Source organism: Terrapene carolina, unplaced genomic scaffold (assembly GCF_002925995.2).
Source record: "Terrapene carolina triunguis isolate 2854851 unplaced genomic scaffold, T_m_triunguis-2.0 Scaffold93, whole genome shotgun sequence".
In the NCBI taxonomy this organism is placed as follows: domain Eukaryota; kingdom Metazoa; phylum Chordata; order Testudines; family Emydidae; genus Terrapene; species Terrapene triunguis.
This window is the reverse complement of record NW_020664444.1, coordinates 15,241,978-15,265,862: the sequence shown is the minus strand read 5'-3', so window position 1 is coordinate 15,265,862 and position 23,885 is coordinate 15,241,978. Positions and strand designations below refer to the sequence as shown.

The window sequence follows — 23,885 nt, the reverse complement described above, 5'->3', positions numbered from 1 at the left end:
GCCCACCTCAACCTGTCCTCCATTGGGCCATGGACAAGTCCCTCACGCCAAAGCACACGTTATTGGTCCAACTAGAACCCTCTCCCCGCCCAGCTCCTTTACCCTCCTCCCACTGGTCAGAATGAGTGACTGATGCAACCAGGTGGATCTCAATAGGGCGAAGAGTAGAGATCCCTCTGTTGATTGGGCAGGCCGGTCAGCCAATCAGTATGCGGGAAAATGGAGTCTGCAAGAGTTGTGCTGCTGTGGGCTCTGTCCGAGGAGGCTTAACGTTGGCGCGGTGCTGGGCTGTGTCCGGGAATCCCGCCGAGCCAGCCTGGCCATCTGCGTGCCGGGAGCTGAGACTCGATGGAGGCGACGGCACCCTGGTGAGGCCCGTTCCCCGAGGTGGGGGAGGTGCTGGTGACATGGAGGCGTCTGAGGGCGCCTCTCCCTGCGCCCGGAGGTGGCTTCATCTCCCGCCCGGGGAGGCGCGCGCCGGGCCCTTCTCTAGCGGCCGTGAGGCGCTGGCGCGGTCGTCCGTGCAGTGCCCCCACTATGCCCTTCTGCCACCCCAAACCTGCATCATCCAGTCAAACTAACACAAAGTGGGATGTGATAGAAGTCTATGAAATCACGACGGGTGTAGAGAAAGTAGATAAGGAAGTGTTATTTACTCCGTCTCATAACACAAGTACTAGGGGCCACCAGATGAAATTAGTAGGCAGCAGGTTTAAAACAAACAAAAGGAAGTATTTCTTCTCACAACGCGCAGTCAACCTGTGGAACTCCTTGCCAGAGGATGTTGTGAAGGCCAAGACTATAACAGGGTTCAAAAAAGAACTAGGTAAGTTCATGGAGGAGGATAGATCCATCAATGGCTATTAGCCAGGATGGGCAGGGATGCTGTCCCTAGCCTCTGTTTGCCAGAAGCTGGGAATGGATGACAGGGGATGGATCACTGGATGATTACTTGTTCTGTGCATTCCCTCTGGGGCACCTGGCATTGGCCACTGTCGGAAGACAGGATACTGGGCTAGATGGACCTTTGGTCTGACCCGGTACGGCTGTTTTTATGTAGATGCTTTGTATGTCTACAGAAGTGCTTTTTCTGTCAATGTCGTTAATCCACTTCCATTAGTGGCAGTAGATAGCTCAGCATAAGAATTTTTCAATTGACACAGGTGTTTCTACTTGGGGGTTAGGTTGACGTAGCTATGGCGATCATGGGGTGAAATTTTTCACAGCCCTGAGCAATATAGCTAGGTCAATCTAATTATTTAGTAAAAAGAACAGGAGTACTTGTGGCACCTTAGAGACTAACAAATGTATTAGTCTCTAAGGTGCCACAAGTACTCCTGTTCTTTTTGCGGATACAGACTAACACGGCTGCTACTCTGAAACCTGTAATTATTTAGTGCTGATCTACAGTAGAAACTTACATCAGTATAGCTACATCTCTCAGGGTGTGAAAAATCCACACCCCTAAGAGACATAGCTATACTGACCTAACCCCCAGCGTAGACAGTGCTAGGTTGATAGAAGAATTCTTCTGTCGATCTAGCTACCACCTCTCAGGGAGGCGGGTTACCTATATGGATGGGAGAAGCCTTCCTGTTGGTGTAGGTAGTGTCTATGCTGAAGTTGTGCGGCTGTAAATGTTTTAAATATAGATATACCCTTAGTCTGTGGTAGGCTAGTGCAGGTTCCGTTCACACCCCAGCTTGCTGCAAACTAATTGTTTGTGCAGACAAGCCCTAACGCTCATGAGACTCTGCGCTGTAGCTGGCAGCCTCTATTTACTTGGTTCTTAACTCTGTGTTTTTAGTTGCTATAATTGTGGTGAGGGAAGTAGTACTGAATGATAGCAACCTTTTTCACATCTAATCCTTAATTGCTTTTTTTCTTTTAGTGCACAGCCTGCTAAAGCCATCAAGCCTATCGACCATAAATCAGTTCACCAGATCTGTTCAGGACAGGTTGTACTGAATCTAGGCACTGCGGTGAAGGAGTTGGTGGAAAACAGTGTAGATGCTGGAGCTACTAATATTGGTAAACTTGTTGTTTTAATTTCATGTGAGACTAGCACTTAATTCTCATATACTGCTTTGTAACTTCTAAGTGCTCTGCACCTCCGAACTGTTTAGGACAAATGCTTTGTATTTGACCAGGTATATTTATAGCCATTTTACAGATGGGAAAACGAAGGCATAGAGCACTTGGGGTCCCAGTTCTACAATTGGATCTGTGGAAGCTATACTACTTTATTTCCATGTCTGATGTTTTATAAAATTAATGGGATTACTATTGTGTAAAATTAAGCACGGGCATAAAAGTTTGCGGGATCAGGCCTATTTTGGAAGCTTGCTGCAGCATGTCCTACGCTGCTAGAAAACCATATGTAATCAAAATCTGACATGGAATCCAGCCTAGTTACCACCATTTGATGGCCATTCGGTGGACTATCAGGAATTAGTTTGGTTTAAGTCTAGTTCCCAATGGACAATTTTCCACATCACAAAAACTACAGCCATAATTAACATTAACTGATACTCTTATTAGAGAGACAAGGTTGGTGAGATAATATCTTTTATGGACCAACTTCTACAGGTTAAAGAGACAAGCTACACAGAATTCTTCTTCAAGTCTCTGCAAGGAGGCCAGGGATCTGAATGGAAATGGAGACTCAACTATTAGTGTGTCATGTGTGAAGTGCTTCCTCCATGTCAGAGTTCAGGCATATTAACAAAGCAGTGTGGGGAAGCTTGTGCTGCTGCTTATGCTTAACCTCTTCCAAGGAATAGAGGATTTTAGTCTTCAGGCTGGCAACTTTTATGAGCAGAAAACTCTAATACGTGCATGCAAATTTAAAAAATTGAGCTAATCTAGCAGAAAGCACAGGTTGATTTGGAATTGAATAACTTAACTCTTGAAAGCTGTGAATCTTTTTTTAATTTGATTCAGAAAACAAATGGCTGTTGAAGACTTTACAATGCATTATTGACTTTGTGATGCTATACATTCTAAATATTGATCATGAACACTGAATGAAAACAATCTCTTTTAAAATGTTTAGACCTAAAGCTTAAAGAGTATGGAGCAGATCTTATCGAAGTTTCAGATAATGGTTGTGGAGTAGAAGAAGAAAACTTTGAGGGCTTGAGTAAGTTGAATTCTTCACAATTTGTTTGTTCTAAATGTTTGAGAATATTGATATTATATATAAACTCTGATTTATCTGTCAAACTGATAACTGCAGTGAGAAAACTACTTCTTTCTTATAAAATTCCCAAGTTTAATCTCTTTAGGGGGAGGGGATAGCTCAGTGGTTTGAGCATTGGCCTGCTAAACCCAGGGTTGTGAGTTCAATCCTTGAGGGGGCCATTTAGGGATCTGGGGCAAAATCAGTACTTGGTCCTGCTAGTGAAGGCAGGGGACTGGACTCAATGACCTTTCAAGGTCCCTTCCAGTTCTATGAGATAGGTATATCTCCTTAATTTTTTTTTTTTTACTTAACCCAGTGGTCCCCAACCTTTTTCATCTGGCAGGCGCCAGACGACGAGCCACGGAGGGCTGTGGCGGCGGATGAGCATGCGCCGAAATGCCGCCGACAAGTGGCAACGTCAATAGGCATCGCTGCTGAAATGCCGCCGACAAGCAGCGTCATCCAGAGTTGTCGCTGCCGAAATACCACCGAAAATCGGTGACGTTTCGGCGGCGACACCTCTGGATGACGCTGCTTTTCGGCGGATGCTCGTCCGCCGGCCAGTACGCGGGCGCACTTAGATGCCCCGGCGGGCGCCATGACACCTGCGGGCACCGCGTTGGGGACCCCTGACTTAATCCTTCTAGAATGACAGATGTTCCCACCAGAGTTGCAGTAAAACTAGTTTTATTGTCCATCCTGGTGTCGTTATGGTATGTACACATGTGAAGACCTGGACCTAATTATGCAAGTGAATAGTGGGGGTGGAGGGCAAATTGTTGCATATGCTTATTCAAAGTCTCAAGGAAATTTTGATTCAGCTGTGTTCCTTACTCTTTTATGTTCACTTTCTTTAAATGTTCAAGCAGTCACATTTTACAAGTATAACTGTTAATTTAAAAATGAATTTTAAGCTTGAATATTTGCTGAAAGCGAGCTTGAAATTGTATATTTGACTGTAAAATTTGCAATTTGTAAATTTTAAGTCATCCAAACAGGAAGCAGAAACAATACTATGGGACGTATGTAACTAACCAACACTTCAAAAATGGCAAATATTCTCAACAAGCAGTTTGCAAAGAGTCTGCACACCAAAATGTATTCACTGAAGGAATACATAATTTGGAATTACATTGGAGAATTTTGCAGATTATTTGCAAGCAGAAAACGGGGGAAAATAGTGAATAGTTGGTTAATTATTTACTTGACTCTACTATAGTTTACATAAAATATGGTATAAGCATGAAAGTTTTCTGTTTCTTTGGGAAGATACAAAATATACCTTCATACATCAATGTCATTTTGGAAAGATGTGATACAGTTACACATATTTTAAATACATTTTTCCAGCTCTGAAATATTATACTTCCAAGATACAAGATTTCTCTGATCTAATGCATGTTGGAACATTTGGATTTCGAGGTGAAGCTCTGAGTTCACTGTGTGCGTTAAGGTAATAATATTGTGCTTCATTAGTTGACGTAAAGATTCCACATGAATGCAAAAATATTACTTCAGTGATTAATGAAACAAGGCTTTGGAAACTTGTAAATGGGTTCTTTCTCAACTAAAAAAGAACCCAATTATTTGTTTTTCTCCTTTATCATCTTATTTTTTAACTGTGTAGATTTGTTGGAATTAAGACCTCTCTGCAATACAAAAATAACAGTTAAATTAAAATATTTATTAAATTATTACTTAAATTATTTAATTTATTAATGATCCAGACCCAGCAAGTCCGAACTGGATTTAATTGTGTTATAGCTCGGTTAAAAACAAGTTTACCTTGATCTAGTAATTTGCCTATTTTAAAGAATATTTTGTAACCCAGTTACAATGCACTTGGATGAGACCAAACTCTGCTGGGTCTCATGTTATTCAGTTGAACTGCAACCAAATTAACAATTGTTAAAATGTTTTGTTTTGTACAGTAACTCCTCGCTTAACGTTGTAGTTATGTTCCTGAAAAATGCGACTTTAAGCGAAACGATGTTAAGCAAATCCAATTTCCCCATAAGAAATAATGTAAATGGGGGGGGTTAGGTTCCAGGGAAATTTTTTTCACCAGACAAAAGACATATACTGTGTGTGTGTGTGTGTGTGTGTGTGTTTTATTTCATTTATATTTATTTATTTATATATATAGATATATATTACACACACAGTATAAGTTTTTTAACCAAACAGTTTAATACTGTACACAGCAATGATGATTGTGAAGCTTGGTTGAGGTGGTGAAGTCAGAGGTGGAAGAGGGTGGGATATTTCCCGGGGAATGCCTTACTGCTAAATGATGAACTAGCACTCGGCTGAGCCCTCAAAGGTTAAAACATTGTTTTTAATGTAGCCTCACACTCTACAAGGCAGCACAAATGGAGGGAGGGGAGACAGCATGACAGACAGAGACACACACCCTGTGTGTGTGAGAGCGAGCGAGCTGTACATTGCCTTTTTAAGTACATTGATCCCATTCTAAGTACATTGCCTTTTTAAGTAGATCAGCAAGTTGAGACAGCAGCTGCTGCCAGGAAGCTCCCTCCATCCTGAGCCCTGTCCTGTCCCCCGCCCCGTTCTAGAGATGGGGTAAGCGGGGGGCAGGAGCAGGGGGGAGGGGTACACCCTGACATTAGCCCCCTCTTTCACCCCTCTCCGCCCCACCTCCACAGCAAGCAGGAGGCTCCTGGGAGCAGCGCCAAGGCAGAGGGCAGGAGCAGCACATGGCTGTGGGGGGAGGGACAGCTGAACTGCTGGCAATTGATAGCTTGCCTAGGGCGGCTGCTGCACAGGGAACTTAGGGGAGCGGGGAGCTGATAAGGGGGCTGCCGGTCCACCCTGGTTCCAAGCCCCCACCAGCTGGCTGCAATGGGCTGCTCTTTCTGCAAGCAGTGGACAAAGCAGGTGGCTGTCACACAACGTTATAAGGGAGAGTTGTGGAACTTTAAACGAGCATGTTCCCTAATTGATCAGCAACATTACAATGAAACAACGTAAACCGGGACGACTTTTAAGTGAGGAGTTACTGTATACATATTCTATTCTACATACTACCTCTCTGGGGGAGGGAACGCCAGTCACTAGGAAAAGGCAGGTGTTAGTAATGGGAGATTCGATCATTAGAAACATAGATAGCTGGGTTTATGATGACTGGGAGAACTTGTGTGCCTGGTGCAAAGGTTGTGGATCTCTCAAGACATCTAGATAGACTTATGTGTAGTTCTGGGGAGGAGCTGGTGGTCGTGGTACATGTAGGTACCAATGATAGAGGGAAGGGTAGGAGAGACGTCCTGGAGGCCAAATTTATGCTGCTAGGGAAGAGACTGAAATCCAGGAAATCTAGGGAAGAGACTGAAATCTATGGTGGCATTCTCAGAAATGCTTCCAGTTCCACGCGCAGGGCCAGGTAGGCAGGCAGAGCTTCAGAGTCTCAATGCATGGATGAGACGATGGTGTAGAGAGGAGGGGTTTAGATTTATTAGGAACCGGGGAAACTTTTGGGATTGGGGAGCCTATACAGGAGGGATGGGCTCCACCTAAACCAAAGTGGAACCAGACTACTGGCACTTAACATTAAAAAGGTTGCAGAGCAGTTTTTAAACTAAGAGATGGGGGAAAGCCGATTGCTGCAGAGGAGCACGTGGATTGGACAGAGACTTCTCTTAGGGGAGAGTCTACTGATAGAGATTCTCTAGGTTTTAGTCAGGAGGAGAGGATGAAAGAGGATAAAGTAGGGGCCAGATCAGACAAGAAACATTCACATAAAAAAGAATCTGACACATCAGAAAAGGGCAGACAAATAAACAGTGACAAGTTTTTAAAGTGCTTGTACACAAATGCTAGAAGTCTAAATAATAAGATGGGTGAACTAGAGTGCTTCGTGTTAAAGGAGGATATTGATATAATAGGCATCATAGAAACCTGGTGGAGTGAGGACAATCAATGGAACACAATCATTTCGGGGTACAAAATATATCGGAAGGACAGAACAGGTCATGCGGTGGGGAGGAGTGGCACTATATGTGAAAGAAAATGTAGAATCAAATGAAGTAAAAATCTTAAGTGAATCCACATGTTCCATGGAATCTCTATGGATAGTAATTTCATGCTCTAATAAGACTATAACATTAGGGATCTATTATCGACCACCTGACCAGGACAGTGATAGTGACAATGAAATGCTACGGGAGATTAGAGAGGCTATCAAAATAAAGAACTCAATAATAGTGGGGGATTTCAATTATCCCCATATTGACTGGGAACATGTCACCTCAGGACGAAATGCAGAGACAAAATTTCTTGATACTTTAAATGACTTGGAGCAGCTGGTACAGGAACCCACAGGGAGAGAGGCCATTCTCGATTTAGTTAGGAGCGCAGGATCTGGTCCAAGAGGTAACTATAATAGGACCACTTGGAAATAGTGACCATAATATAATAACTTTTAACATTCCTGTGGTGGGAAGAACACCTCAACAGCCCCACACTGTGGCATTTAACTTCAGAAAGGGGAACTATGCAAAAATGAGGGGGTTAGTTAAACAGAAATGAAAAGGTACAGTGACTAGAATGAAATCCCTGCAAGCTGCATGGACACTTTTCAAAGACACCATAATAGAGGCCCAACTTAAATGTATACCCCAAATTAAAAAACACAGTAAAAGAACTAAAAAGGAGCCACCATGGCTTAACAACCATGTAAAAGAAGCAGTGGGAGATAAAAAGGCATCTTTTAAAAAGTGGAAGTCAAATCCTAGTGAGGTAAATAGAAAGGAGCATAAACACTGCCAAATTAAGTGTAAAAATGTAATAAGAAAAGCCAAAAAGGAGTTTGAAGAACAGCTAGCCAAAAACTCAAAAGGTAATAACAAAATGTTTTTTAAGTACATCAGAAGCAGGAAGCCTGCTAAACAACCAGTGGGGCCCCTGGACGATCAAGATACAAAAGGAGCACTTAAAGATGATAAAGTCATTGCGGAGAAACTAAATGAATTCTTGCTTCAGTCTTCACGGCTGAGAATGTTAGGGAGATTCCCAAACCTGAGCAGCTTTTGTAGGTGACAAATCTGAGGAATTGTCACAGATTGAGGTGTCACTAGAGGAGGTTTTGGAATTAATTGATAAACTTAACAGTAACAAGTCACCGGGATCAGATGGCATTCACCCAAGAGTTCTGAAAGAACTCAAATGTGAAATTGCGGAACTAACCACTATGGTTTGTAACCTGTCCTTTAAATCGGCTTCTGTACCCAATGACCGGAAGATAGCTAATGTAACGCCAATATTTAAAAAGGGCTCTAGATCCCGGCAATTACAGACCAGTAAGTCTAACATCAGTACCGGGCAAATTAGCTGAAACAATTGTAAAGAATAAAATTGTCAGACACATAGAAGAACATAAATTGTTGGGCAAAAGTCAACATGGTTTCTGTAAAGAGAAATCATGTCTTACTAATCTATTAGAGTTCTTTGAAGGGGTCAACAAACATGTGGACAAGGGGGATCCAGTGGACATAGTGTACTTAGATTTCCAGAAAGCCTTTGATAAGGTCCCTCACCAAAGGCTCTTACGTAGACAGGATACTGGGCTGGATGGACCTTTGGTCTGACCCAGTACAGCCAGTCTTATGTTCTTATGTAATATATTTTCAGGGACAATCCATTTAAGCAGTGATTTTTTTCTTATCACAAATAACTGTAACTTTAAATGGAAAATCCAATAAGTAGTACATGTTAGAACAGCAATAACTATGGTTAGGTTGTTAATTTTTAAGGCATCCCTATCTAGTAAAGTGCTGAAGGACATGTGTAAATGCCTTCCTGTATCCAGGCCTATGTTAAGAAAAAAGACTGTTCATATTCTAGTTGCAAAAAACCCCAAGATGTCCTTTGGCTCTTTTAATATGCAGTATCCTTCATTGTAAATACAATGATTTATCATGTAAAGCATAATACATTAGTGGAGTCTTCTACAATTATTGAAGTCCGAGTATGTTGACTCCTGAAGTTATAACAGCTAGATGTTTATCATGATCTCCCAGCATCCAGAGACATTTTAATTTTGAATAACTTCCTACTAACTTAGAAGTGGTCAAAGTTGCACAATTTACAGGAATTTATTGAAATATGTAGGGCTCAGCAAAGCATTCTGTATAAACCTACAGTATGCAGTTCTATATGGCTGAATAAATTGATCCAAATATCAGAAACTGATGAAATAATTTTTTGACATTGACATAGATTTCTCCCACATTGCAAAGACCGCCTGAATTCATTCAGGATTTATAATAATTTTTAATTGTAAGTTCTGTATAAAGGAAATAAACCGTTCAGATAACACATAACTGATGCTCTGATCCTCCAAAGACGTATGCACTTCCTTAACATTAAGCATCTGATTAGTCTTACTAACCTCCCAGTTTTAAAGTTAAGCACATGCGTAAGGTTTTGCAAGGGCTGTGCTTTGCAATGCATTTTGATCCTCAGGTGTAAAGTGCTGTGCAAAGGCAAAGTATTATTCTTCAAACATTTGCTTTTTTTTTGTAGTTTGTAATGCTTTAAAACTTTGTTTTATGATTTCTCTTGAACTAGCTGCATGTTGGAAATAATTGCAGTGTTCGCATACAGTCTTGTGCATCACAAATATTACAGTGTTTTGTGTTTGTATTAGAAGAGTAGCATCCAAGTAGCATGAAACAGCAAAATCAGAGCCTAACATAATGGTCTATCTACAAGATGTATGTAAGGGATAAAAACTTAGATTTTTGCATGGTAACTAGGAAAATTAGGAAGGTCTGCACAGTATTGTTAAGCATTTTTATGTATACTCTTGGTTAAAAATCTTGAGGAGGGAGTGAAAGTTGCTTCTTAGAGAACTTATTTATAGTACCAGGTTGGGGGGGGATAGCTCAGTGGTTTGAGCATTAGCCTGCTAAACCCACGGTTGTGAGTTCAATCCTTGAGGGGGCCACTTAGGGATCTGGGGCAAAAATCAGTACTTGGTCCTGCTAGTGAAGGCAGGGGGCTGGACTCAATGACCTTTCAGGGACCCTTCCAGTTCTATAACATAAGTATCTCTCTCTCTCTCTCTCTCTCTCTATATATATATATATATATATATATATATATAATCAATCCAGAACAAATATCTATCTATTAGAAATTCTTACAAAAGGGAGTTGATAATGTAAACTCTAATTTAACCTTAATTAAAGTTGTGTGAATGGTACTGGCATAATGTGAATAGAAATACCTGAAGTTTTCGGTACTGTAGACTGGATAAAGAAAAGCTACTGTTCAGTTAATAATCCTATTGGTTCTTTTTCCTTCTTCCAGTGATGTTACCATTTTTACTTGTCACAAATCTGCAAAGGTTGGAACTCGTCTGGTATTTGATCACAATGGAAAAATTACTCAGAAAACTCCTTATCCACGACAGCAGGGAACAACTGTTAGCGTGCAGCAATTGTTTTATACCCTGCCAGTGCGGCACAAGGAATTTCAACGAAATATTAAAAAGGTGTAGTGAACTGGAAATTCTGCTTTTAAAAATGTGATAACCTGCAAATCTAAACTTTGTAAAAAATAGATACATATAATTTAAATTATATTTCTTTCCTTTATATCTTGGTATACCATAGTGCTAGAGAGAGTTGATTAGCTCAGACATCTAGAACTTTCTCTTTCAACATAAATAATAAGATGTGGTCTAAGTAAGGTTCTTCTCTTTTCAGTCTAACTTCTCATTAGTGGTACTAACATTTACGTTAAGTGTTGGTTTGATGCTTCTAAATCTTGCATACTTTTTCATCTGTTGACTCTATATTTACATTATAATATTATACAGATCTTTGTGAAATAATAAAATGGACTCTCTCTTTTGCCTTCCTTACATATTTTGCACAGATTTTATGTAGAACTACAGTGACAAGACTTTCAGATTTGAGAAAGAAAGCAAGATAGGAATGAACATTGCATAATTAAAATTTGAAAATGTAGTGTTTTAAACTACCTACTTAACATATATCTAGTAAATATGGTTTAATCTTCCTCTTATTTTTCGCATGTAAGATCAAACTGTTTGCAGGGTTTCTGGAAGTTGCAGCTGAATCTCAGAATAAAGCTATACAACCCGGTTTGGAAGTGAGGGGAAAAAATGTGATGTACACAAAGACAGGCTATCCTATTTAGACATTTTAAAAAAATCTATTAATGTGTTTTCTGTTTCATAAAAATATTCAAACTTTTGTTTCTTTAACAGGAATATGCAAAAATGGTCCAAATATTACAAGCGTACTGTATCATTTCAACAGGAGTTCGAATTAACTGCACCAATCAGGTTGGCCAAGGGAAAAAACACTCAGTGGTGTGTACCACTGGTAGCTGTAGTCTAAAGGAAAACATTGGAGCAATATTTGGCCAAAAGCAGGTAATACTTACTGTAGGAAAAGGAGAAAAAGCAGCTGCAAGAATATGTTAAAATCTAATTAAATACAGTATGAGTAAAGATGCTGTATAAACCATTATGGAGGAAGGGTGTAATAATTATTGTGCTCTAGCACACCCTATAGGTTAAATAAGGCAAGAGAATGCAGTTTCCACAGACTTATTTTTTTTTTTTTCCCTCCCTTGTCACAGTTTTACCTGCTTTGCAGAAAGAGAAATACAGAATGTTGGGATGAACGTAAATCTTAATACCTCAGTTTAGACTGGTTAAATTAGTATTCTAAGAAGTGTTTGTGAGAGATTAAGGTTGGTCATCTGTTCATTTTTGTGATATGTGGACCATAGGTATCCTCTCCAATCCCCAAAAGCATAATTATAAAAATGTTAGCATGGTGTGATGTGGAAGATGTCTGAGTTTTGCAGCCCTTCACTATGAAATTCAGAAGCTTATTCTTTAAAGTTGTAGTCTATCTTCCAAATTGGAATAGCAGTCAGCAGATGTAGACATTTACAGCTTAATGCTTAATAAATGTTTACTATAAATAAATCTGTTATAACTACCCAGTGGAAAGAAGTAGCAAAAGGAAGACAAAAGTAGTAAATGCACTCTTGCTCCCAGCCCTATGTCATAGCTACCAAGCATTTTTACTACGTTGGCTGGTGGGGTTGCTAATCTGTGATATCGTACTAAGTATCTCCTCCTGTTCAGGGGCCCATTTGTGCTATCCCTGCAATGCTCCCAACCCCTGTTCCTCCTCAGAGTGAGAGTCCAGACCAAAATTTAATTGGATGTCCTTCATGGATCAGTCAACTAAAATGTTAAGTTACATGTATCTATTTATATACTACTGCACCTTTAAGACCAAAGTGCTGAATGCAGAATCAAAAACAGAAAAAAGTAAGTGTGTCCTAACTGAAAAACTACATGAAAATTTATGATTGAAGAAAATTATATCCATGTTTCAGGTAACTTGTGTTTCAAATGGGATGTCTTATCAATTGTATTATTATTCATTCAAAACATATGAATTTATCTGATGACATTTTCTGATATGGCATGAATCTTGATTGGATCATTTATGGCTGGGAAGTCTGAAGCTGAATAAATAATGCTGTTTTTTTCTGTCTTAAATAGGTTTAGTGAATGAATGTTGGCATGAAAGGGAGAGCAGAACACTTAACATTGGAATTGTGTGTCAAATACAGGTTAAGAGGAAGAGTTTGTTAGGGATTTATACTTTTGCATATGCTCTTTAACAGTGTGACTATAACCTCTGTGTGTTTAAGGGTAGTTCCTTCATTCAACCTGGCCAGCCAACTTTTAAAAAATATAATTACCACGTGCCAAGTTGGTTGTGATCCTGACAATAATAAAACAAGGAACTGAAAAGAAGGCCATAGCTATAATTGTTTAATCAATTATCATCCTTCTGACTGAGTTAAACTTTAACAGAGGCAAAAATGAATGAAAAACCCACTGACTTTAAATCACTAAAATGATTTTTGATGTTCTTGCACCAAGGAATAGCTATGAATTTAAATTTTCTTTCAGTTGCAAAACCTCATTCCCTTTGTTCAGCTACTTCCTAGTGAAGCTGTTTGTGAAGAATATGGCCTCCACTCCACTGATATGCCACAGAATCTTTTTACGTAAGTAGGAAGCCACCGCTGTCAGTATTTCCATGTTATAACTCAGGACTATGATGTAACCAGTTAAATGTATGTGGAGAGGGAGGGATGGGGCTAATATTTCTTGGTTTACTCTAATTTTGGCTTACTCTAATATTCTGCTGAATTAGTCACCACATTTAGTGTTCTCAATAATTATACATTATGGGTCAAATTGTGCCCTCAGTTATACCTGTACATCCTCACTGAAGTCAGTGCGAATGCCTGGGTGTAAGACAAGGTAGAATATGGTCCAACTTGAATAAAGAAGTTCTTTTAAATTAAAAAGTACTAACTTTTTTAGAATTTATAGTGGTTAATATAGAAGAGATTTGTGAACAGCCATATAAATGTTTGGGTTTACCGTGTTCTCAAAATCAGTGTCACAGTTGACGCTCCTTGAGGTAGAGAAAGCATGAATGCAGCTTTTTCAGAAGTCAGTGAATGTTGCTCTTTCAGTTGGCTGGAGAGCTTGCTAGCGGTGAACTATTAGCCTTTGCTAAGCTGGGATGTGTAGCAAAGCCACATGTAGGTATTTACTGAAAACATGTAATAGTTTTGGCTTTTAACCTCGTCAGAAATGTTCCTCTATAGAACTGGCATTGACTCTTAAAAGTTTCTATTCTTCCTTTCTTCTATTGATTCCCACTCTTACAATATTAATATTGAACAGTATTACAGGCTTCGTTTCCCATTGTGATCATGGTGTTGGAAGGAGTACAACAGATAGACAGTTTTTCTTTGTCAATCAGCGACCATGTGACCAATCAAAGGTACAGTTCTTAATAATATCGCTTATAGTTAGGCTTGGAAGGATTAGATTTTTATCAGTAGAAGATGGTAACATTGATTTCATCATACACAAACCAATAAAAAAAACTGCTACAGTTGCTTGATTTCTTCGTTTCTCTTTTCCAGTCTAGACCTAGTAATTGTTGTTACTACTTCTTCCTTTGTATTGATCTAATAAAGGAAAGATATAAATGTTTCGTGGTAGGTCAAAAGAGTCCCAGGAAATGACCAGATTAGAAACTTGTACATCTAGGTCTTATCCTGCAAATACTTATTCACTTTAGCCTCTTTATCTACAGTGGGACTATTTGTGTGAGTAAAGGTCTAATCATGTGAATAAGGATTTGCTAGATCACGCTTGAAGTCTATTACTGCATTAGATAACATGTATCAGTAAAGAATAGAAGTAAGTAATGGTATCTCACTTGTTCTCTGTGTTCTGTGCAGATTTCCAAAGTTGTGAATGAAGTTTACCACATGTACAATAAGCACCAATATCCATTTATTGTTCTTAACATTTGTGTAGATTCTGGTGAGTTCTTCTAATCAATCTCCATTAACCTTTGTAAAATGCTAGAAATAATAAATATGTAATATATGCAATTGCATAGCTTTAGAATCATTGGGGTTTTGAGTAGCTTTTGGACTAACTAGATGAATAGTTGTTATTGTGTTGTGAAGATGCTTCTGATCTGTAATCGGAACATGTTCTATGATTGGTTGTAAACTAACCAGAAGTAACTTTCTATGCCAGTCTAGACCAGGGTGAAAAAGGCAGTCTGCTGGGTAGAATTAAATATTGGGGAACTTAAAATGTCTTACAATGCAGAAGCAGTATTTTTCACCACCGTTGCTGGATCTGCAGGTGGTTTAGCAGTGTTGTGTTTGCAGCCACATTATCCATATTACCAGTGGCTTTTGTTGTACTCTGTGAATAAAGAGGGGAAAAATAAGGGAACTTCAGTCCAAGGATGGAAGGAACAAAAATATTCTATAATTTAATCTGAAATATAATTAATAGCTTTCCTTTATTTTTAGAGTGTGTTGACATCAATGTAACTCCTGACAAGAGGCAAATTTTACTGCAACAGGAGAAAGTTTTGCTAGCAATTTTAAAGACGTGTCTTGTGGGAATGTTTGGTAGCAATGTTAACAAACTTAACATCAATCAAAAACTGCTGGATATTACAGGTACATTAATGTTAACTGTGGAAGTCACTGTGGGTGTGGCCGATGTTGGAGAGCTCAGAACGATGAAAAAGATGTATTTTTAAAATTAACTTTCTGATAGCAAATATGCCTGCTAATGAAACTGACAAGCTTATTACCAGATTTCTAGTCCACAGTTTGTAGTCAGACTCCAGCAATGCAGAGTATGTTGTCAAGATTGATCTGCCCTTAGTTTAAAACAAACAAACAACCCCCCCCATTCCTCCCCCCTCCCCCCCACACGCACACATCACACAAAAGCTTTTCAGGCTTCCTTTATACATCATAAAAAAGCAACTTTTTGGGTTGCTTTCAGCACTGCTAACCAGGGTTACATTCAATCTGGTGACGTCTATAGTGGCTTGTTATCAATCTCTCCCTCCCCCCCTTCTTTGTCCCTTCCCCCAAATGAGTCATTCAGTCCCCCAAATGTTTGCTGTTTGTTTTGTTTTTTAATTGCATTTAATGAAAATCTACAATTTTCTCCATTCATATTTTATTAGGTAACTTCAAAAAGATAGTAGGAGAAGAAACAGAAAAGCCTCAGACAGGAATGCTGCTTGATTCTGCAGCCCAGAATCCAAAGGGAGAAGAGAAAAGAGCAATGACTATTGTTAAATTAAGAGAGTCATTCTCTCTCCATCAAATGACAGAGAGCAGTTTTCAGAGCCCTAGCATTGTCGGAAAGCAACACAACTCCCCGGGGAAGAGAGAACTTATGTCATTTCTTAACACTTCAAGTCCTGTAAAGAGTCAAAAGTCCATCTCCAGCAAGGAGTCTGAACATTGGAGGCAGATGGACTCAAATACATACTCAGTTACTAGCAGAGATTTGAGGAAGTTAGAAAATGACACGGATTCTGGATGTGGTAGCACCTCTGCAGAGTCAAATGTTGGCTTTAGTACTCCAGAAGTTGGTAGCTGCCTCAGCAATGAAAGTGCAGGCAGCTCACCTGAAGAAGAGTTCCGTATTTCAAAAGAGGAGCTTCAAAGTGTATGTCTTGAAACTGTCAAACTTAGTGAGGAATCATTGGAATGTGATGCCAAATTTTCAGAGGTTGAACATGAATTGACCCAAATGGGTGAACAGAATGAATGGAGTGAGTTACCACAGCAAGCCAATAGTTTTTCCCCAAATGTGAAGCGTTTTAAAAGTGAGCAAGTTAATTTAAAGGCAGCCACCTGTCCAGAACTGAGAAATGCTGAGAACTGTGCATCAGTGCCACATGTTGATGTACCAATTGAAATTAAAAAGAAAACTGTTCCACTTGAGTTCTCTATGAGTTCTTTAGCAGAAAGAGTAAAAAGGCTAATACAGCAGCAACAGAAAAAGGCAGAAGCACAGAATTATAGAAGATTTAGAGCAAAGATTAGCCCTGGAGACAATAAAACAGCAGAGGATGAATTAAGAAAAGAAATCAGGTATTTGCACCTTCTAGTTACCTTATGTTAACCAAATGATAAACAAAGTTGATGGAAAAATATAGGTTAATAGTATTTACAAGAAAGCTTTGATCTGTTTGTTAATTTTGGAGATGTAGGTTTATATATGAATGACAAACCTACATTACTGTGTTAGCACCTTTTTGGCAATTTGTTTCATCAGGTAACTCAAGCTTCTGCAAACATATAGGTCCATGCCGAATATGGAAATGTGCATAATAAACAGTTAGTGCCACACATTTTATAAACTCCTCTTTAGTAGTAATCTGGAGTATGTTGAGTGGTGTATCCAAAGAAACACCAAACTTATAATTATTGAGGTATTTCTTTGGTGGTATTCTGCTGAGTGGAGCCCATTATTCATGTTGCCTCTTCTAAAATACTGTAAAGTTTGGGGATAGAGCAGCTTTGGAGATGGACTGACTCAGATGGGGACTGGACAGTGAGGGTCTGAGACACAGATATTCTTGACAGTAAATATTTTGGTTGTCAGTGGTGTGGAGAGGCCTACCCTTTCCTATTGAAAAGGAGGCAGATAACTCACATGTAAAGATTTTAGAACTATCACAGTTTATAATCTGTTTGTTTTTCTATATACAGTAAAGAGATGTTTGCAAAAATGGAAATCATAGGTCAGTTCAATTTAGGATTTATAGTAGCCAAGCTGAATACTGATCTCTTCATAATTGACCAACATGCTACTGATGAAAAATACAACTTTGAGATGTTACAACAGCACAACGTTCTCCAAGGTCAGAAGCTGATAGCGTAAGTGTCTTTAGTGTGTTACTATTAACATTGGTTTGAAACAGCTGGAACCTAGTATAATAAATGGATGTAGTGAAACTCCACTTCCAGTGAAGTAGATTGTAATGCTCTGGAACTTTCAGTGTGCCAAGTGCAGTTTTAGTCATGTTGAACTTCTGTATGATGGGTTGGACCCCCATTCTGGGATGCCACCTGATGTACTGGGGTTTCATGAGCCCCTCCTGTTCCACCAGCCTGGATTCCCTCTCCCTTATTTTGCTGAATTATGCTCTCCGGCCTCTTGCAGCACACATACACAGGTAGGACCACACCCAGCTGCAGACACAAATTGAAGTCAGCTCTGTGTGAGAGGATTCACGCATCACTCACGTGCACACCCCTTTTGGGGAATAAACCCAAAATAATACTGTCTTCCACTGTAAAAAAAGCTCATAAAAATTCACCCTCTCCCTCAATATGATGAGAGAGATGCACAACTTCTTACCCTCCCCCCCCCCGTTAGAAATTGCACAAACTGGGTTTAGTAAAAAATTATTAACTACAAAAGGCAGATTTTAAGTGATTATAAGGGATAGCAAATAGAACAAAGCAGATTACTGAGCAAATAAAACAAAAGACATACTAAGCTTAAAATCTTACAGAGACTGGTTTCAAGAAGTAATTTCTCACCCTAAATGTTATTTTAGGTAAGTTGCAGAGTTCCAGTAGCTTAGAGTTCCAGTTATTTCTTCTTACAGACTGGACCCCTGTCTCAGGCTACGTCTTCACTACGGGGGGGGTCGATTTAAGATACGCAAATTCAGCGACGCGAATAGCGTAGCTGAATTCGACGTATCGCAGCCGACTTACCCCGCTGTGAGGACGGCGGCAAAATCGACCTCCGCGGCTTCCCGTCGACGGCTCTTACTCCCACCTTCGCTGGTGGAGTAAGAGCGTCGATTCGGGGATCGATTGTCGCGTCCTGACGGGACGCGATAAATCGATCCCCGAGAGGTCGATTTCTACCCGCCGATTCAGGCGGGTAGTGTAGACCTAGCCTCAGTCTAGACTCACCCCTGCCTTTCCCTTCAGGTTTAGTTCCTTTGTCCCTTCAGGTTCTTTCAGCAGTCCTTCTTCTTGGGTAGGCAATGGAGGAGAGTCCAGATTAACCCCCCTCCCCAGCCTTAAAAGGGATTTTCCTAAGGCAGGAAACCTTTGTTTGATCCCCATCCCCCTACCGAGGAAAAGTACCAGCAGTGTCCAAAGTGGTATTTTGTATCAGGTGTTCTTATCACCTGACCTGGTAGTGTCTCAGGAAGGAGTGTGTGTGATGGGTTGGATCACAGAAACCCCCTTGGGGTTGCCAACTGATGTGCCAAGACTACTTCTGCCCCTGTTTTCCTGCCCTGGCAGTTTAGAACTTCAGTGCCCTGCCTGGTTTGAGCCAGACCCGCTAGCCTGCTGCAAACCCAGACCCAGGGTCTGAACCACATCCCCTAACAGCTGTAGGCTTAACTGAAAGCACCTTACAGAAGTGTTCCTGTCTTTAACACCCAGATGTCCAACTCCCAATGGGGTCCAAAACCCAAATAATTCTGTTTTACCCTGTATAAAGCGTATACAGGGTAAACTCATAAATTGTTCACCCTCTATAACACTGATAGAGCGATATGCACAGCTGTTTGCCCCCCCCCCCCCGGTATTAATACATACTCTGGGTTAATTAATAAGTAAAAAGTGATTTTATTAAATACAGAAAGGAGGATTTAAGTGGTTCCAAGTAGTAACAGACAGAACAAAGTGAATTACCAAGCAAAATAAAATAGAACACACAAGTCTGTATCTAAGAAACTGAATACAGATAAAAACCTCACCCAGCAAGCTTCCTTTTACAGACTAGTCTCCTTCTAGTCTGGGTCCAACAATCACTCACACCCCCTGTAGTTACTGTCCTTTGTTCCAGTTTCTTTCAGGTATCCTTGGGGGTGGAGAGGCTCTCTCTTTAGCCAGCTGAAGACCCAATGGAGGGGTCTCCCAGGGGTTTAAATAGACTTTCTCTTGTGGGTGGAGACCCCCTCCTCCCTCCCTATGCAAAGTCCAGCTCCAAGATGGAGTTTTGGAGTCACCTGGGCAAGTCACATGTCCATGCATGACTCAATTTTTACCAGCCAAGCCACATTCCTGTGAAAGCTCAGATGTGGATTGGCATCTTCAAGTTCATTGTTGGCTTAAGTAGTTTTTGATTGGGTACTTAATTTGCACTTCTCTCAAGAAGCTGACCGAATGCTCAACTAAGCTAGTTAAAATCAAGCAAGTATACAGCCAATATTCCTAACTTCAAGTACAAAAATGATACATGCATACAAATAGGATTAATAGATTCAGTAGATCATAACCTTTACAGAGATATGTTACATGGCATATGTAGCATAAAACATATTCTAGTTATGTCATATATACAATCATAAGCATATTCCATAAAGCCTTATGGGGGGCACCGTCACAGAGAGATTAGTATCTTCACAGTCTTATTGTTTCTTCCTAATGGCCCATCAAGGCTGTGATGGCCGGTTGTCTGGTGGGTGTCAAAATGTTGTAAATAACTTGAGAAAAGCCTTGAAGCTTAAGGGACAAGTTTAGCTGAAGATTAGTGCAGAATCTTAAGTAAATATGTCAGGAAAGGAAACATTTGGTATGAGCATTTTCTATAAAAGTCTAGCTGGAATCTGACAGAAGAGAAGTGTGCATGAGGAAAGGAGAGTTTTAGGCTTCAGTATATTAAAGCACTTAAGCACATACTTAAAATTTAAGCATGTGTGTAAGTACTTCGGTGAATTGGAATTATAGGACCAGATTCAAAGTCCTCAAAGTTAATCAGAGTCTGTCCATTGAACTCATTTGGCTTTGGATCAGGCCCTTAGAGAGGAAAAGGCAAGCCAAATGCTGGTACTGTGTTTCTGCAGTTCTCTAAAATTTTAAATTCTCCTGAACTAGGCTTTATATCTGTTGTCCTGGCTTGGCAGTTGCAGAACTAAATTTCTGCTGAATTTCAGCCTTGGTCACTCTGTATTAGGATTTTGGAATTTTATAAGCTTAATGCAATGTTTCACAGGAATTTTAATAATCATACTTATGTAGCACCTTACATATTCAAAATGTGTTATCAATATTAATTTCTACAACACCCTTTAAGATAGGTCAGGCTTACTCTTAGAAGTGCTGAACATAAGCCTGGGTAAAACCCAGAGAAACTATGGGGACATGGTTAAGGACATAGTGCCTAAGTGTCAGAGCCAGGATTTAATTGTTTTTAATGCTGTTGTTATATTACACAACTTTGTAATTTGGCTTAAGAGATATATTTAATTTTTTCCTCTCTTGTAGGCCACAAAATCTTAATTTAACTGCTGTAAATGAAACTATATTGATTGAAAACCTGGAGATATTTAGAAAAAATGGGTTTGATTTTGTCATTGATGAAGATGGTAAGTTTGGATCCAGAATCACTAGAACTAGAAAAGTTTACAGTTTTCCTCTTCTCACTCGGTAAACAAGATTAAGTTGATAGAAGTTGTCAGTAGTATTGCAAAATAAGGTCTTAAATATTGATGTGCCATATTCAATGCATACTGTTTTTCTTCTACGATTCTTGAAAATATTTAATGAAAAATTATAGAATGCATATTTGTTATTTAAGAAATTGGATTGATAAAGAGTTATATAGCGGTAAATATACCCAATGGCCTGTGATAGGATGTTAGATGGGGTGGGATCTGAGTTACTACAGAGAATTTTTTCCTGGGTGTCTGGCTGGTGAGTCTTGCGCACATGCTCAGGGTTTAGCTGATCGCCATATTTGGGGTCGGGAAGGAATTTTCCTCCAGGACAGATTAGCAGAGGCCCTGGGGTTTTTTTTGCCTTCCTCTGCGGCGTGGGGCACGGGTCACTTGCTGGAAGATTCTCTGCACCTTGAAGTCTTTAAACCATGATTTGAGGACTTCAATGGCTCAGAGATAAGTTTGATACAGTGGGTGGGTGAGATTCTGTGGCCTGCGTTGTGCAGGAGGTCAGACTAGATGATCATAATGGTCCCTTCTGACCTTGAAGTCTATGATTCTATGACTCCTACAGTAATTCTTCTTAGCATGTGGTAGTGACCTAATAGACCCAGTTGCCACTCCAAGAGATACTGAGTTTATTCTTGCATTGCATTAATAAAACCCTTGTTGGAATAACAGGGTTACATATAGGCACACAAATGATCTGATAGAGAAGGGAACTAACAGTTGGGATTTTTGGGTTCTCTTTTTGGCCCTAGTACTAACTTGCTCTGTAGTTTTGGGCAAATCACTTAACAGCTAAGTGCATCATTTTTCATCTGTAAAATGGGGATAATACTTGTTTATGTCAGAGTCTCCGAGCAAAAATCACTATGTAGTGTAAAGTAGAGGAAAATCTGTTATCCCTTGTGGCATTTTTCAAGAATATACAGGCCAGGCCATGCACCATTATGCATTTTTAAATTTCAAGGGTTGTTTTTTTTTGTTTTTGCCTAAAATAGCAATGGTAATTATCAAACTTTTACAAACAATCTAATTATTTTTAGTTACACAACTTCAAAAATAACTTTAGACAGTCAGCTCTTTCAAGCTGTCCAGTTTTTAAAATGTTAGAATTTTTGTAAAATTAGAACATCTCTCAAAAGACTGTTTGCTAATTAAATTTTAGTACTCCATGTAGGGATCATTATGGATTGACTTATGGAAGGAGCATGTTTAAATTTTTACTTATTTGTCAAACAATAAACAAAATGAAATGTTCGCTTGCATTGATAAACTGTTTTCTCTCTTAAATATTTTTCCTTTTTAAAAAAATCTTCCAGCTCCTGTAACTGAAAGGGTTAAGTTGATTTCCTTGCCAACAAGCAAAAATTGGACTTTTGGTCCACAGGACATAGAGGAGTTGATTTTCATGTTAAGTGATTGCCCAGGAGTCATGTGTAGGCCCTCCAGGGTCAGACAGATGTTTGCTTCTCGAGCTTGTAGAAAATCTGTAAGTGCTGCATTTTATGTATATTTACTAGTATACACTGTATATTTAATTGGACTGTATGTTGCTAGTGGATTTTTGGCACCTAACATGCTTGGTCCTGATCCTGCTCTTTTGTCCCAGTGTAAATCAAGAGTAACTTCACTGAAGTCTCTAATTATATCAGTTCTAGTACAGCTAAGGGCACAGTTGGGCCCTTTGTATATGGTCTTAAATTAGATTTTGATTGTCCTGTAGGTCTCTTTATTTTAATGTCTTGCACAGTATCTTGTCTGCTGTTGTAATTGGAGAAGTACAGCTTTTGTGCAGCAATTTGCCATAAGGGAGAAAGAAAATATAATTGTTAAACTTTGTTTGCATTTTTGTTCACAGGTGATGATTGGAACTGCACTTACTGTAAATGAGATGAAGAAATTGATCACCCACATGGGTGAGATTGAGCATCCTTGGAACTGTCCCCATGGAAGGCCAACTATGAGGCACATAGTCAATTTAGATCTAATTTCTCAAGAATAGCAGACCCTTGTGTGTATTTTATTAGTGGTTTTTTACTTTTAATTCATTGGCAATGTTATTAATCCACTTCTCTTTGAATTACAGATTTTATCATAAAACTTTTTTATTTTGTCAGAAGTGACCGTTTTAGCCACCATTTTGCATATTTAAATTTACCATTTGCATATTTAAATATTACCTGAACAACACAGGCATCCTGTAATCTTTCTTTCTTTATTACTCCTATATAAAGACATACCAGAATTTACTTGTAAATACATTCCTTTTGTCATGGCTGGCCTTGCATATTACTTTTTTTTTTTTTTTTTTTTTGGCAGCTGAGATACTTAAAAAATAAACTTTTATATGGAAGTTCAAGACTTTAGGTGAACACTCTTTATAGAGACCGTATTATGGTATGACAAAGTAAAATTATATCTCATAGGCTATAGTGCCTCTTTGTAACGTTTCAAATAAATCATATTTGATGTTTAGGTGAAAGTATTAAATCATATTTTTTCTTTTCACTATTAATTGCAATTCTGTGTCAAGGTTTTTCTGATGTTCAGTTTAATGTTTAGTAGTGAGAAACATTAAACACTGGTGTTAAGGAGAGGATGGAATAGAATTGTGTACCTCTGACATCCACCTCTGCCTCTTAAGCAGCAGCTTACTGAGCCTTACTCCATAAACATTCTTTCAAGAAAAGATTCCTTTGCTGAGAATGAAAGCAAGCAACCATCCGACCCCCCACCACCAATGGTGAGGAATAAGGAAGGCCATCCTCAAATTAGGAGCTTCTTTCACTGTAGAAACAAAGCAGTTATTATATTGGTTACTTTGGTGCCAGGAGGCCAAA

The 23,885-nt window shown here is 39.4% G+C and overlaps 1 protein-coding gene across 1 annotated transcript; it reads left to right on the top strand.

The window, feature by feature from the left end:
- Positions 1–225: 225 nt before the first annotated feature.
- Positions 226–23,516, top strand: PMS2 (PMS1 homolog 2, mismatch repair system component). The gene is made up of 15 exons (XM_024208466.2): positions 226–368; positions 1,892–2,031; positions 3,056–3,142; positions 4,535–4,637; positions 10,514–10,697; positions 11,439–11,606; positions 13,176–13,273; positions 13,965–14,064; positions 14,531–14,615; positions 15,122–15,274; positions 15,796–16,714; positions 17,336–17,503; positions 20,867–20,967; positions 22,365–22,534; positions 22,904–23,516. The coding sequence occupies exons 1-15, from the start codon at positions 349–351 to the stop codon at positions 23,045–23,047; spliced, it is 2,640 nt and encodes an 879-aa protein (XP_024064234.2). The 5' UTR covers positions 226–348; the 3' UTR covers positions 23,048–23,516.
- The last annotated feature ends 369 nt before the right edge of the window (positions 23,517–23,885 follow it).

Bases quoted from the DNA above. Each gene is read 5' to 3' on its own strand.
- PMS2 (XM_024208466.2), top strand. From the start codon at position 349: ATGGAGGCGACGGCACCCTG. The intron at 3,143-4,534 runs GTAAGTTGAATT...ACATTTTTCCAG, and splicing joins AGAAAACTTTGAGGGCTTGA to CTCTGAAATATTATACTTCC. The intron at 17,504-20,866 runs GTAAGTGTCTTT...CCTCTCTTGTAG, and splicing joins CAAGGTCAGAAGCTGATAGC to GCCACAAAATCTTAATTTAA.